At 38.8% G+C, this 16,235-nt stretch overlaps 1 protein-coding gene across 1 annotated transcript; it reads right to left on the reverse strand.

Moving 5' to 3' along the window:
- Positions 1 to 417: 417 nt before the first annotated feature.
- LOC136686638 (adhesion G protein-coupled receptor E3-like) lies at positions 418 to 15,969 on the reverse strand. The gene is made up of 11 exons (XM_066660539.1): positions 15,936 to 15,969; positions 15,687 to 15,782; positions 15,015 to 15,168; positions 14,701 to 14,817; positions 13,990 to 14,180; positions 12,401 to 12,565; positions 6,586 to 6,792; positions 5,528 to 5,757; positions 5,299 to 5,365; positions 1,722 to 1,997; positions 418 to 1,353 (listed from the first exon to the last, which is right to left on the reverse strand). The coding sequence occupies exons 3-11, from the start codon at positions 15,160 to 15,162 to the stop codon at positions 1,258 to 1,260; spliced, it is 1,497 nt and encodes a 498-aa protein (XP_066516636.1). The 5' UTR covers positions 15,163 to 15,168; positions 15,687 to 15,782; positions 15,936 to 15,969; the 3' UTR covers positions 418 to 1,257.
- Positions 15,970 to 16,235: the final 266 nt, after the last annotated feature.

A 16,235-nucleotide genomic window follows, 5' to 3' on the forward strand; every position in this document is an offset into this window, starting at 1 on the left:
TGGATATGAGGCTGAAGTGACTCTGATTCAGAATCTTATTCACATTTTCTGTTCCATCTTAAATGATGCTATAAACTAAACTTGTACCAATGTTTTTTTTTTTTCATTCAGTGTGTTTATACAGCATTTTATTAAATGCTGAGAGTTAAAAATCTAACTGCAGCACCTATTAAAGGTGGAAAAAAATATTAAACAGCTGCCAGATATGAAAATATTGCTGACTTTGATTGGTTGGTGATGTGGTTTAGATGCTTGAAAGTGTTTCAAAGTTGGATTTAATCATGGAACAAGGTGGTCTAAGTCATAACTGTGTTTAACCATTTTATTCAAAAATTTCAGCAGTTCAAACATTTTATGATTTACAATGATTAAAAATGAAACAAAATCATAAATGATAAAAATAATGAACTAGAAAATTATGATGATGAATATAATAATGGTAATTTAAATTCTCTTAGTGCCATTCAAAGAACCCAAGGATGTTTTACAGGAAATAAATACATTCCTTAGAAAAAGTGGATATAATCAGAATAGATTGAGGGGGATCATGCAAGTCTTTAAAGGTTAGCAGGAAGATTTTGTGTTGGAGGCATTGTGCGATTCAAAGCCAGTGTAAGATGTGAAGGAAGGCAGAGATATGAGCAGATCTCTTAGTGGTTACCAAGACTCTTGCTGCAGAAATTGGATGTATTGCAAGAGGACGGTGTTTTGGTTGGTAAGGCATAGGATAGAGTATTACAATGATGTAATCTAGATCATCCAGATTTGATGAAGGCATGTATAAGGATCTCAGCAGCTTTAGGGTGAGTACAGGCAAAGTCTGGCAACATTGCGAAGATGGAGGAAAGCAGATTTCAGCAGAGGTTTAATATGAATGAGTGTTACCAACTGGAAGGGTGTAATTTGGAAAGGCAGAGATACCTGATTTGTTACCAACAATAAATAACTTTTAAATGCCACAGTTGTTGTGGCATTTATGCTGAAGAAGTAGATTTTAAGCAATTAGTTAACTCATGAATATAAGACAAAAGAAAGGAATGATTCTCTGGGTTTAATGTGGCTATGATTCTGTGTATCGTCAGCATAGCAGTGGAGATTAAGGCTAAGAGAGCAGATAATTATTCAAAGAGGCAGCATATAGATACAAACACATCAGGAATTTAACCCTGAAATAAAACTAGTAAGATTCTGAATAAACCATTATCACTGAAATAAACAATAAGTGATTAAACCTGAAGAAGCTGGATAATTTTTAATCTAGAACTTTGTTGTTGTGGTATCAGGATCTTCTTCAGTTTTTGGTGTATGGGTTGCACAGAGAGTTCGCCACCACTTCACATACAATAGCCTCACCTGGAAGTAGAAGAATAAAAAGAGGAGTGTGAAAGAGAAAAAATGATAATATAAAATGGACAATGAATGAAAAATAATTCAAATCTTTTGTGACTTCAGGTGTATTAGGGACACACAAAACTTTAGGCTGTTTTGTTAGATTCTATAAAGTGAATAGTATAGGAATATAATGTTGATAAATGTAATAATACACAGTGTTGGAGGCTTTTGGAAATGTATTAATTTCATTCCAACTATAAATATGTGATTGTTGGATTAATTCCTTATTCATCATCTAACATACAGCTGGTAACAGGGTAAAGTTGGTGTTTGTTGGGAAATGGTGGGTCAGTTGGATTGACCCTAAGGTGGAGCAGGTAAAGACTGACCTCTTGGTTGAAGACACAGTGGATGAGGAAGATGAATGTTCCCTGCTGGGAGTTGAGGAGCAGGAAGACCATCTCCAACACCTTACTGCAGCCTGTGAAGAACCCAGGGACCCAGGAGCAGCCGAGGATGATGAACTGGATCATGGTTTTCAGGACCACACTTTTAAAGAGTTGCTGGTCACGCTCAGTTCGTTTGGTTTTCAGACTTTCGTTCATCACTTTTTTCAGAGTTGAGGTCATGATGATCAAGATGCTCAGGAAGAGAAGTGTGTTGGCCTGACAAGGAAAAGAAATATTTAATCATATAATATATATATATATATTGTTCTAAAGATCATTCTGTTTTGAAACATTTGTTTCAAACCCTTCTGGGCTAGTAAGAACTGACTTAAAATTCCTATTACTAGTCCAACCAATCAGTGGGCAGGATGCCTAAACTGTCTGTCTAATTATAGCTTGGGGAAAGGTTTGGCATTTCCCTGCATTTACAAGCCTTTACTGTCCAAATGTTTTACTGGTATTGGTTATCGATTTTCCCTTCCACTATAAATGTCGTTTGGGCGATCTTATCCTTATTGTTTGTAGTCAAACATTTTGTTCCATATTACATGTGTCTGTTTACGAATTGCCATTATTCACCAGGTTCTTGAATACTCTGTTCCACATAAAGAGTTGAAGAAAGTGCTATAGAGCTATACAGAGCTATTTTGAAACTTTTTGAAAAAAAACTGTTATTCCAATTTATCCATTTAAATCACACAAATTGTTGTACGATTTAATTATTCAACCAATATTTACATCACATTAATTATTTGTATTCAAGAATATACAAACCGGATTCCAAAAAACTTGGGACACTAAACAAATTGTGAATAAAAACTGAATGCAATGATGTGGAGATGGCAAATATCAATATTTTATTCGTAATAGAACATAGATGACAGATCAAATGTTTAATTTGAGCAAATGTAACATTTTAAAGGAAAAATATGTTGATTCAAAATTTCACAGTCAACAAATCCCAAAAAAGTTGGGACAAGTAGCAATAAGTGGCTGGAAAAAGGAAATTGAGCATATAACGAACAGCTGGAAGACCAATTAACACTAATTAGGACAATTGACAAGATGATTGGGTATACAAAGAGCTTCTCAGAGTGTCAGTGTCTCTCTGAAGCCAGGAATGTAAGAAGAACACCAATTCCACCATTGTTGCACAGAAAGATAGTGATACCAGAATGGTGTTACCCAGCGTAAAATAGCAAAGACTTTTAAGTTATCATCATTAACCGTACATAACATCATCAAAAATTCAGAGAATCTGGAACAATTGCTGTGCGTAAGGGTCAAGGCCGTAAAACTCTACTGGATGCTCGTGATCTCCAGGCCCTTAAACGTCACTGTGCAAACCTTAAATCTCTACAGTGCAAAGAGGAAGCCATTTCTAAACAAGCTCCACAAGCTCAGACGTTTGCACTGGGCCAGGGGTCTTTTAAAATGGAGTGTGGCAAAATGGAAGACTGTTCTGTGGTCAGATGAGTCACGATTTGAAGTTCTTTATGGAACACTGGGACGCCATGTCATCCGGACCAGAGAGGACAAGGATAACCCAAGTTGTTATCAACACTCCATTCAGAAGCCTGCATCACCGATGGTATGGGGTTGCATGAGTGCTTGTGGCATGGGCAGCTTGCATTTCTGGAAAGGCACCACTAATGCAGAGAACTATGTTCAGGTTCTAGAACAACATATGCTCCCATCTAGACGTCATCTCTTTCAGGGAAGACCCTGCATTTTTCAACAAGATAATGCCAGACCACATTCTGTAGCAATCACAACATCATGGCTACGTAGGAGAAGGATCCGGGTACTGAAATGGCCAGCCTGCAGTCCAGATCTTTCACCTATAGAGAACATTTGGCGCATCACAAAGAGGAAGGTGCGACAAAAAAGGTCCAAGTTTCCTCTGTCCCAAGACGTCTGTTGAGTGTTGTACGAAGAAGGGGGGATGCCACACAGTGGTAAAAAATGGCCTTGTCCCAACTTTTTTGGGATTTGTTGATGCCATGAAATTTTGAAACAACACATTTTTTCCCTTAAAATGATACATTCTTTCAGTTTAAACTATTGATCTGTGATTTGTGTTCTATTCTGAATAAAATATTAGATGTTGGCACCTCCACATCATTACATTCAGTTTTTATTCACAATTTGTTTAGTGTCCCAACTTTTTTGGAATCCGGTTTGTAGTTCCACCTTAAATGGGTCAGTTTATTTGCTTTGTTCTCCAGCTTCTTCCTGAATAGTCATTTAAACCTTAAACAGCTTTGCGCCGTTAAAGCTAGTGCCAAGTTTATAAACAAAACTCATTTTGAAACACTTATTTCCCATTTTATCAATTTAAAACACAACCAAGCATACATCATGTCACTAAAACATCTACAAAAACGCTTATCTTAACTAAGGGAAACTTAGCCAGTGAGGTAACTCAGTTCTTGTTAAGAAAGAGGGGTAGGGCATAGGGAAGAAATACCACAAAAAAAAAAAAAACCTTGTGAATAAGTGGCCAGATGGTGGTACAGGAGACCAAAGCAAACAAATATATTAGTAATTTCTACATTATAAACTATACCAACCAGTGTATTAGGTTAGATTAATGTAGTTTCAATATATTAAGTCTTAGAATACCCAATTCCACATTAACTGGCAAAGCAATTACATTCCAGTGTCTGTAGATACTGCAAAAATTAAGATGGACCTAGAAGATTCAAACAAGAAGACAGAAGACACAGAATAAGCAGCTGATATCAAACTTATATCACAGTGATGTGGGAGTGGGTGATATGACTGTGGAACACATTTGAAGGCATAATGCCTTAAAGATAATTACATTAAAGTCCATAAAGATAATTACATTAAAGGGGATGATTCTAACCACTACATGTTTTAACTCAGTTCTAAGGGGCAAAATAGCACTCGTAAACAAGGGGTAGGGGTAAAATTTAGAAAGGGGATTCAACCTAAGAGTCACATACCAGCACTTATTATTTGGGATATGTATCCATCTATTAGAACTTTCCTTTCCACATGCTGGACATGGAATGCTGAGTGTCCAAAAAATCACTAAAGACAAAAGAATCTGAAAAACTAAACCTAAAAACATGTTTTTTTTATTATTTATAAAAACATTCACATAAAGAAAAGTAGCTGAAATAGCTTCAGAAAAATCACTGTTGTCCATACTGTTAAAAGGATTAGGAACCTTGCCCTCCGTCTTCTTCTGTGATGCTGATTTTCTTTGTTGTTTTGTTCCTTGATGTCCCTCATCTTCCCCTAGCCACTCCCAGTAACTGTATCCATGTTTTCCTGGTCTGTGTTCATGATTTTATACACCTCTGCTCCTTTTGTCTTTAAATTTTTGTTATGTGTTTGTTGTGATCTTGCTTCTTTCATGAAAATGTCAAGTTTCAAAAAGTCAGTTTTGATTTGTGTGCTGTTCCTGTGGACATGTTTATATTACAGACCCCTGTTCTCAAAAACCAAAAGAGAATCTTAAAATGTTTAGATATGATTTACTTACAGCGAGAATGAAACAAACAGGCCCCAGGAAACTCCACACAAAGTCTTTATCTGTCTTAAGCCAACATCTACAATAAAGCACACACACCCATATACACATATCATACACAGTCAAGTTCCTGAATCTGAAACCTGGTTTCAGGTATTTTGATTATGTCTTTCTCAAAATTAAACTCCCTTTAACTTAACTCCACCCCTGATTAAAGATGCCCCACCCACTCCACACTCACTTTTCACTGCCGTATCCATCAGGAACCAATACAGCAGACACACCCACCACAATCAGGGATATAATGTATCCAATCACAACCAGGTATTTCCAGTTAAGTCCCTCCTTCTTTGATCTTAACTTAGTGAGGTTCTTCACATGAATGAAGAGCAGCACAGCTTCAGTGAACATCCACACAAAAGCAGAGAGGAATAGGAAGTGTAGAACACCTGCCAGCACTGCACACAACACCTAGAGAGCGAGAGAGAGAGATGCAGAGCAGCATTGCAGGTCATTTAAAACAAGTTTATTTTAATTATGTGATATGAGCTCATCTGACATCATCATACAAAAATGACAAAGGTAATATTTGAAATGTAAATTGGTGCTGGTCATAAATGTTGGATTGCCCAGTGTGAGAACTGGAGAAAAGACTGAGTTTTTCTTTGGAGATAAAAGCTGTCAATGTATTTACTTGGCTCCTTGGGGTCCCCCTAGTGTGATTATTTTTACAGCACTGTAAGTGTATCCTTACCCTCCTTCAAAATAGTGCAGTTTCTGCAGTGCTGAGCCCAGAGTAGAAATATGTGAGGCTCTACAGTATTCTCTCTGTTGCAGCTCAATGGAGCATTGCAGTCATTATGAAGTTATCATTTTAGTGTTTCTTTAAATGTAGAGGTTGATCTCTATGCACATTTAAGGCTGATACTAATTATTTAAAAAAAAAGGACAGTGATATTTGGGGCCAATGTTAATTTACTATGAACCTGATATACTGTCTTATGAATTACTGTCTTAGGGCTTACAATAAATTAACATAATGTTCATGGCTGTTTGCTGGTAAGTGGGGATCAGCAACACAGAGGTATGTTCTTAGTCTGCATCCTCTCTTTGTGTTGCTGTACACAGAGGCAAAAAAGGCAGGTTTTGTGGGGTGTTCTTTGTCTACAGTGGTTAGTATCTATCAAAAATATAAAGTGATGCATCACTGCTTACTTTATATGGAACTCTGTATCATTCCTTCCCTCCTTTTTGCGAAGCTGCCCCTGCCCCTGCCCCTAAAAAGGTAATTTCACTCACCTGCAGAGGTTTTATGTAACGCAGGAATATCTGTGTGAGCAGAAAGAGGAGGTGAGCCAGGAGCAGGTTTAAACACAGGTTGATCAGAGCGGTGTTGGTCAGTCTTGGGCTCCGTCGATAATTAGCAAACGTGACCAGGGATAAGCTCAGGAACACCAGCCCCACTGATACAGCTAGGATCCCAATCACCTTTATCACAATATTATTCTGAAAAAACAGCACTCATGAAACTGTTACAATGCCCCAGAATCTCCAAGTGTGGCTTACTGCTGGTGGTAAAGATTGTGTGTTCTTTACAAATTAGCTGAAGAAATCTGTAAAGGTGAATAGTATTACTACTACTATTAATCTACAACTACTAATAATAACAATGCTAATGCTAACAATGCTACCAATTACTAAACAAATGCTGCATCATGCATTCTTTTTTAAAATGATTTTAAACAGACTCCCCGGATCCAAGAAGCTGAGTCGACAGCTACAACTCACATTGAGCTGTGCAGGTGAAATCAGTCCAGTGCTGCCAACTCTTTTCAGAGGAAAATAGCTAAAGCTTGCTTGAAAAGTCACTAAATGTCAATAGATAGCGTCACAGAAAGACGCTGAAAGAGCAAGAATAAAAGGATTTATTGAGAAGGAACAATGATGAAATTGTTATTTTACTGTAAACACTGCAACTAAATGCCACACTAAATGTGCCCCAATCTACAGAACAACATTCAGCAGTGTTTCCAAAGCTCACTGAGGGAGTTTGAAAAGGCCCTAAGAGACACACTTGGAACATACACAAATAAAGGCCTTTTCACAGAGTCTTTTACACACGAATAAAATGCACATCAAGTTTTGAAAACAAACACACGTATATTAATGGTGTCCTAACCCCGAGTCCAAAACAGACGGACTGTGACCCTGCGTCACATTTCAATTAAAACCTGTTCTATTTTCAATGAAGAGGAATTAGTGCCAGTTTTAAAAGCAATCACTGCAATATGACAATGTGAAATGCAATCCACACACGTTTTTTTTAACATGAAGAACACTTTACTGAAAAACCTAACACGAGGATTTGCACTTAAAGAAATTACTTGCTGAATTAGTGGAATAAAGTACAATTGAGCTGATTGCATTTTTCTGTGGTTTGTGTTCATTTCTGACACAAATTCAGTATTCTATTCTGTAAATGGAAATTGACATGTTTTGTTGGTTCTGGTAAGAGACAGAGCAATATAGGTAATAGGCAATAAGGTAATGAATATTTATTTTTCATTATGGCACATTTTCCGCAACTCTGTGTTCAAAATTAACCTCACGTGTATTGAATTTCAATGAGACATTTATTTTTTAAAGTATCTCACAATGTAAAGCAATACACGTGTGTACTGGTTACATTTTGAGGTGATTGTTTTCAATTTTGGCACTAATTCAGCATGTAATTTTTTAAAATGCAATCCTTGTGTATTGTTTATCAGTAAAGAGGTCAAGCAACGTAATAACAATGTAATAATTGTTTTGCTTTCAATTTTGGCATGTATTCTTCATGTTAGTTTGGACGTTCTATAGCAGTTATTGCTCTCTTTTCTGCATTGACATATGTGTTAAAAATCAAGCCGACCAATCAGAGTTCCATTGTCATGGTTACAGACCAAACAAATGAGCAGGGTGGCGTTGGCTAAACAGCTTTTATTGTTTGTAGCAGAACACAAAAGCTTAAAACATATCCACCGTACTGAGAACTAAAATGCAGGGGTCAACACACAGACGCAGAACCTCAAACTCCCCCAGTGAGCTTTGGAAATACTGTGTTGTTCTGGAGATAGGTGTGGATCCCATGTGGTGTTTTGTCTTCTAGAGTCTTCTTGTGCAAAAAAAATCATACTCGTGTGAAAAGGCCTTGAGGCTTGCCTGTCTATTTAGTGAAGACTTGAACACATTTACTGATACACATACACAAGAAAGACAATAAAAAAGGGAAAAAAACATGGCCACAGTAAAAGAAAATGGGAAATATTTATATTGCATTTTGCAAGGTCTGAATGGATTTTCATCTGCCAGCAGGATGAATCAAAACTTGTGCCAAAACACTAATGCAACTCAGTGTGTTTTTGTTCTAGAAACATACTAAGCATACACCCAGAAACCTTAAAGGGTCTACTTTTCAAATACATGGCATTTGAAAAGAAATGTATTTTTACCTGGTTGTTATAGAAAGATAAGTAACAAGAGGCATGTCTCTCTCTGAGACTCAGACCACGACCCTTGATAGCCCACCCATTAATATTCATATGATAATAGCATGATCTGAATTGTGCTAATTATTAACATGTGTAGCTTTTTGGGAATAAACTTTTTTTAAGTAGGTGAAATTTGTTAAAATATCAAGGCATGTCAGATCACCTGAAATGCCTCAGACTCCAGGGGGTTAATCAATCAATCAATCAATTTTTATTTATATAGCGCTTTTCACAACAAAAATCATCACAAAGCAGCTTTACAGAGATCCAGGTCCAAGCCTCCTATGAGCAAGCCAGGGGCAACAGTGGCAAGGAAAAACTCCCTCAGTGCACGAGGAAGAAACCTTGGAAGGAACCAAGACATACGGGGAAGCCATCCTCCTCGGGTCAACGCCGGAGACACAACAGAGACCAGAGCAGAAGTAAAAGTGAACTGATGACAGATGAATGGGTTATAGCAATGTGAATGTAGAATATTAGTGATATATGAGTCTGAGGAAGGAGGGGGCGATCAGTGATTTCTGTGTGAGTTAAAAGTATGTGCAGAGTTAATTTGAGATAAAACAGCATGGCCAAGCATGATAGTGTAGATGAGACAAGGCCAGGATCTTGTACAGGATACACAGGGGCTGGATCAGGGAAACACCTGGAGAGCAGCAGGACATCTCAAAGCATGAGAGAGACAGGAGAAAGAAAACCAGACAAAGGGAACAAAGAAAAATACATGAGGTTAAATGGCTCATTCTGCAAGGGACTTTACAAACAATCGGGCAGCTACTGATCCACAGATTACAAACAATCGGGCAGCTACTGATCCACAGATCCCAGCCATTCACACCAGCAATGCTTTTATGGACTTTTTTAACAATAAGATTGAAAATATTAGACAAACAATAAATACCATATTACTAAATCCAGCCTGTCTGTCATCTGGTGTGGATGATATAGAACAAAACATAGAAGAAAGACTAGAGGACTTTGACCCACTACCACAGCTAGAACTGGAGAAAATCATCTACTCGTCAAATTGTACGACCTGCACACTTGACGCAATAACAACAAAACTATTTAAAGAAGTATTACCAGTCATAATCAATCCCCTTTTAACAATCATAAATTCGTCCCTTAGACTGGGTCACATACGCAAAGCATTTAAACTAGCAGTTATTAAACCCCTGATCAAGAAACCGAATCTGAATCCTAGTGTACTATCCAATTACAGACCCATCTCTAACCTTCCCTTCATATCTAAGATCTTAGAAAAAGTTGTGGCCCAACAACTTAGGTCATACTTGCATAAGAATAACATATATGAAAAATTTCCAGCTGGTTTTAGGCCACACCATAGCATGGCTTTAGTTAAGATAACAAACGACCTTCTTTTCGCCTCTGATCGAGGCTACGTATCCATGCTAGTTCTACTAGACCTCAGTGCAGCTTTCGATACAATTGATCATACTATTCTGCTAGAAAGTTTAAAAAACATGGTTGGAATCACAGGAACAGCCCTATCATGGTTTAAGTCTTACCTCACAGATCGCTATCAGTTTGTAAAAGTAAATAATGTTTCTTCTATTCATACAAAAATGAGATTTGGAGTTCCCCAAGGCTCCATTTTAGGACCTTTACAATTCATATTATACATGCTGCCACTGGGCAGAGTTATTAGCAGGCATGGCATTACCTTCCACAATTACGCAGATGAAACACAGTTATACATATCAGCCAAACCAGGCGACAAACCTACACTAAAGAAAATGGAGGACTGTGTTAAAGAAGTGAAGCATTGGATGTCATACAATTTCCTTCTGCTAAACAGCGACAAAACCGAGGTTCTCCTTCTAGGTCCAAAACCTGCTATAAATAAGGTATCAGACTTAATACATAATTTTGACTTCCCTGTTCTCCCTAGCTCATCAGCTAAAAATCTGGGTGTTATAATTGACTCAGATATATCATTTGATCAGCATAGGTAACATTACAAAAACAGCTTTCCTACATATTCGAAACCTCGCTAAGTTAAGAAATTCCTTATCCCTCCCAGATGTGGAAAAATTAGTTCACGATTTTATTTAATCAAGATTAGATTATTGCAATGCACTTTTATCAGGATGTTCCAGCAGAAACTTGAGTAAACTCCAGTTAATTCAAAATGCTGCAGCCAGGGTCCTCACTAAAACTAGAAAATTTGATCATATCAGCTCGGTCTTATCGGCCCTTCACTGGCTTCCAGTTAAATTCCGTATTGATTACAAAATTCTTTTACTCACGTATAAATCCCTACACGGTCTTGCCCCTGAATAACTGCAAGACCTCATGACACACTATGAACCACCAAGATTACTCAGATCTCAGGGCGCCGGCCTCTTACTAGTACCCAGAATTCATAAGACTTCAGGGGGGGGGGAAAGCCTTCTCCTACAAAGCCCCTCAGCTCTGGAACAATCTTCCAGCTAGTGTTCGGGACGCAGATACAGTCACTATGTTTAAGTCTAGGCTCAAAACACAGCCTTCAGTTTAGCCTTTGGCAACTAACCTCTGTCTAGTTTAAGGTTGTCATTTCAGGAACTCATGGACATGGAGAATCAGGGTAAACCCGGATGATGTGCTCACAATTTCTCTTGTTTGGAGCGGAAGGATGTCTTTGCCTGAGCTCCTTCTGGTTTCCCTCCTCCCAGTCTGTTACAGTCAGATCCGTCACTACACTAATGAAAATATTCACATGCTCTTATTCTCTGCTGCACTCAACCAAACTAACTGCTTCTCTTTACTGTTTTCTGAGAAAATGGTGGCCCACTGATGGAAGACTGTTTGCTGGATTCTCCTGCGGCCCAGACCAGACCAGACCAGCTGCTCACCTTATTATTATTATTATTATTATTATTATTATTATTATTATTATTATTATGTAGCGTAATGACACTTTATTGGTGATCATTTAAAATTCAATCTATAGTTTGATCAGAGGAGGATGGGTCCCCTTTGTGAGTCTTGGTTCCTCTCAAGGTTTCTTCCTCCAGCCTCGAGGGAGTTTTTCCTTGCCACTGTTGCCTTCGGCTTGCTTGCATTGGGCTTTGATTTAAATGTTCTGTTCTGAAACTGTGAAGCTGCTTTGTGACAATGTCAGTTGTAAAAGGCGCTATACAAATAAATTTGATTTGATTTGATTAGAGCTGGTGACATTGTTCAAGAATTTCATGAACATGTTTTGCAGCCCATAGATTGATTCTAACTTGCTTAAAAAGAGGTATAATATGTCCCCTTTAAAGTTGAGGTATTCAGCTTAAATTGAAGCTATCCTGGATGCATTTGTCGGCCACAAACAAAGGAGTCTGGGAAATAGGACAGTAGCCCCAACCAAAGCAGTCTAGAACTAGGCCTGTTCTTCCTGCCCTTCTTTTGAGAGTTTAGGCTGGTGATGCAGGGTATCTATAATGTTCATATAATCTAATGCTCAGAAGTCAATACAGGTGACATTTACCTTTAGTGTGTGTTGAGGCACACTTCATCTTTCTGTAAAGTATCTTATTTCCCCTGCTTGACATTTAATATACTGGTGTACATACAACTATAATCGCTCTTACTTCATCATCTGGACATGGTCTTGTCTGCATGATGAGAGCGAATGTGGACAGGTGATCACATGAGCACACACTGTGATTGATGTTGGAATGGAGAAGTTCACAGCCATCTTCAGTCCATTTAGTGTTGTTCCAGGACACACACAAGGGTTTACTCTCAGAAACTTCCTACACAGAAGAGAACAGTCATGAGTTTGAGACTCTTATACTATGCAGTGTTACAAAACATGTTTCAGAATTCTTGTAGCAGCTGTAAGTCGAGGAATCAGTGTTCAGTTGTGTATTTGGATCACACGGACCAAGCTGATCTTGAGAGATGGGAAGAAACTTGGGGTGGGAATTATTGTGTAAAACATAAATAAACACAGAATATGATGATTTGCAAATCCATTTCAACCTATATTTAATTGAATACACCACAAAGATAAGATATTAATGTTCAAACGGATAAACTTTTTTTTTTTTTTTGGCAAATATTCAATCATATTGAATTTGAGGCCTGCAACACATTCCAAAAGAGTTGGGACAGGGGCAACAAAAGACTGGGAAAGTTGAGTTCTTTCCTGTTCTTGCTTGATGTACAACTTCAGTTGCTCAATAGCCCAGGGTCACATTTTCAATGGGATACAGGTCTGGACTTCAGGCAGGCCAGTCTAGTACCTGCACCTTTTTACTATAAAGCCACGCTGTTGTAACACGTGTAGAATGTGGCATTGTTTGGATGGCAGCATATGTTTCTCCAAAACCTGTATGTACCTTTCAGCATTAATTGTGCCTTCACAGATGTGCAAGTTACCCATGACATGGGCACTAACACACCCCATAGAATCAGAGATGCTGGCTTTTGAACTTTGCACTGATAACAATTTGGAAAGTCCTTTTCTTCTTTGGTCCAGAGGATTTTCAAAATCTATTTGAAATGTGGACTCATCAGACCACAAGACACGTTTCCACTTTGCATCAGTCCATCTCAGATGAGCTTAAGCTCAGAGAAGCCAGCAGTGTTTCTGGGTGTTGTTGATATATGGCTTTCGCTTTGCATGGCAGAGTTTTAACTTGCACTTGTAGATGGAGCAATGAAATGTGTTCACTGGCAGTGGTTTTCTGAAGTTTTTCTGAGCCCATGTGGTAATATACATTACAGAATGATGTTGGTTTTTAATGAAGTGCCACCTGATAGATCAAAGATCATGGGCATTCAGTGTTGGTTTTCGGTTCCCTTTATACCCAATAATGACACCCACCTCATTGCAATTAACCTGGACTGTTACAAACAGGGTTTTATTTTAGCATTCCTCAAATTTCCCTTTTGTTGCCCCGTCGCAAGTCTTTTGGAACATGTTGCAGGCCTCAAATTCAAAATGAGTGAATATTGGCAAAAAAAAATGTCTGTTTGAACATTGAATATCTTGTCTTTGTAGTGTATTCATTATATTGTGTTTTTATTTATGTTTTACACAATGTCCCAAATTCATTGGAATTGGGGTTGTACTTTAAATTGCAAGAATATTTAAAACTGAATAAAGTTGAAATGAAAGCAAAAAGTGTGTGTGTGTGTGTGTGTGTGTTTGTGTGTGTGTGTGTGTGTTTACATGCTGGTGTGTGAAGGTAAATGTAACAGGCTCAGGCAGGTGTTCTGTCTTTTTGTTGCTGACACAGAATGTCACCACTGGAGAGTTGAGGTAGTACTCAGCGGTTCTGCCCCCAGTGTTTGTTTCCTCCATGACTGAAGTCTGGGTGGAGATCAGGGAGTTATAACTGATCAAACCCACGTAGGCAAAACCTGAGGACAGTGTCCGGACAAAGAGATTAGCTCTGTTTCTGTTCTGTATTCATACAGTGTGCGTCTGTTTGTAGGCAGAGGTGGGAAGTGTCAGTTTAGATTTGTTTTATTACACGTATTTACATTTTTATAGGGTTTACTAAATATCTTTTTATGTGTCAGACCTGGAGGTTGTGGGTTCGATTCTGGCTCCAGGTGACTGTCTGTGAGGAGTTGGTGTGTTCTCCCCATGTCCACATGGTTTTCCTCCGGGTGCTCCGGTTTCCTCCCACAGTCCAAAAACACACGTTGGTAGGTGGATTGGCGACTCAAAAGTGTCCGTAGGTGTGAATGTATGTGTGTCTGTGTTGCCCTGTGAAGGACTGGCGCCCCCTTCAGGGTGTATTCCCGCCTTGCGCCCAATGATTCCAGGTAGGCTCTGGACCCACTGCAACCTTGAACTGGATAAGCGGTTACAGATAATGAATGAATGAATGAATAAACCTGTGTGTGTGTGTGGGGGGGGGGGGGGGGCATTTACCTGGATACTTTTCCCCTACTACAGTTTCCCAACTGGTGTTCAGATGCACAGTATTGGTGCCCAGAGTCACAATGCCTTTGGGTGGAGTCTCATCCTTTTTCACATTAAGCCACACCTCTGTGTGGAAAAAAAACACACCATGACAACAATGAAAATCATCCCCATGCTCCACCTACTAAAGTGTTCTTTCATAGCAACAGTTGCTAGGTTGGACAAGCCACCAAATGAGAAATAGCAGAACACAGCTCAGTTTGACGTGTGTGTGTGTGTGTGTGTGTGTGTGTGTGTGTGTGTGTGTGTGTGTGTGTGTGTACCTGAGATGTTGTTTTCCACTCTGGTGACAGACTGGTCGAGCTGGGGTCCGATAAGATGGAGTGTGTCCTCCATTGCTCCGAGAAACACACTCAGCGTGGAGCCGTCATTGATATTTCCACTGGACACAACCTCATCACTGACCTTCATTAGGTCCTGAATCACACCACACACAGGGACAAAGCTGAGTTAGATCTCTGTGTGTGTGTTTGTGTGTGTGTGTGTGTGTGTGTGTGAGAGAGAGAGAGAGAGAGAGAGAGAGAGAGAGAGAGAGAGAGAGAGAGAGACAGACCCCTTTTCAAAATGGCTGAAATCACCACTGATTTGGGTTTTCTGTTAAAATTCTGGAATGGTTTGAGTTTGCCATCCTCCTAGGAAGCTCTGGATATCCTGTACTAATATGTAAAATATGGGAAGCTTTTCTAGTGTGAAATATCTGAGCACTTATGGATTAAACCTCCAGTTGATCCAGATGAACCAACCCCTTGTCCTGGAAATATCAGTGATCTCCTGCTTGAACGTGACTACGGCAATGAGAACACATAATAGTGCAGAACTGAACGACTGCACTAGTGGACTGTACTGCTGAGCTGGACTCTTCTGTATATGATTTTATATTTAGGTCACCGTAATTGAAATGGCCTTCATCTGTAATAAATTATGAGGCTCGTTACCTGCAGTAAAGACTCTCCTGAGAGCTGTGGAGCAGTATGATTTCTCAGAGACTCACAACTCGACACAAACAGACTCAACAGTTTACCCACTCCAGCCTGAGAGAGAGAGAGAGAGAGAGAGAGAGAGAGAGAGAGAGAGAGAGAGAGAGAGAGAGAGAGAGAGATCGCATTTTTTAGTTAAATGTGTGAATATTGATATTATTTAACATTTTTAAATAAAGACAGAAGTGTGAACAGGTGATGATTTACCTGTGTGGGCGTGGTGTTAACTTTATCACAATTCAATTCTGTGTAAATACACACACACACACAAAAACACACACACACACAAACACCAGATCAAATGTATTATATACAGTGCCTTATGAAAGTATTCACGCCCCTTGGCATTTTTTGTGTTTTGCTGCCTCACAACTTTGAATTAAGTGATGATTTGAGGGTTTGCAACATTTCATTTACAGAACATGCCTACAACTCTGAACGCTTGATTTTCTTTTTATTGTGAAGCAAACATTAAATAGGACAAAATAACAGGGATCGTCAGTGTGC

This window comes from Hoplias malabaricus, chromosome 2 (genome assembly GCF_029633855.1).
Source record: "Hoplias malabaricus isolate fHopMal1 chromosome 2, fHopMal1.hap1, whole genome shotgun sequence".
NCBI lineage: Eukaryota > Metazoa > Chordata > Actinopteri > Characiformes > Erythrinidae > Hoplias > Hoplias malabaricus.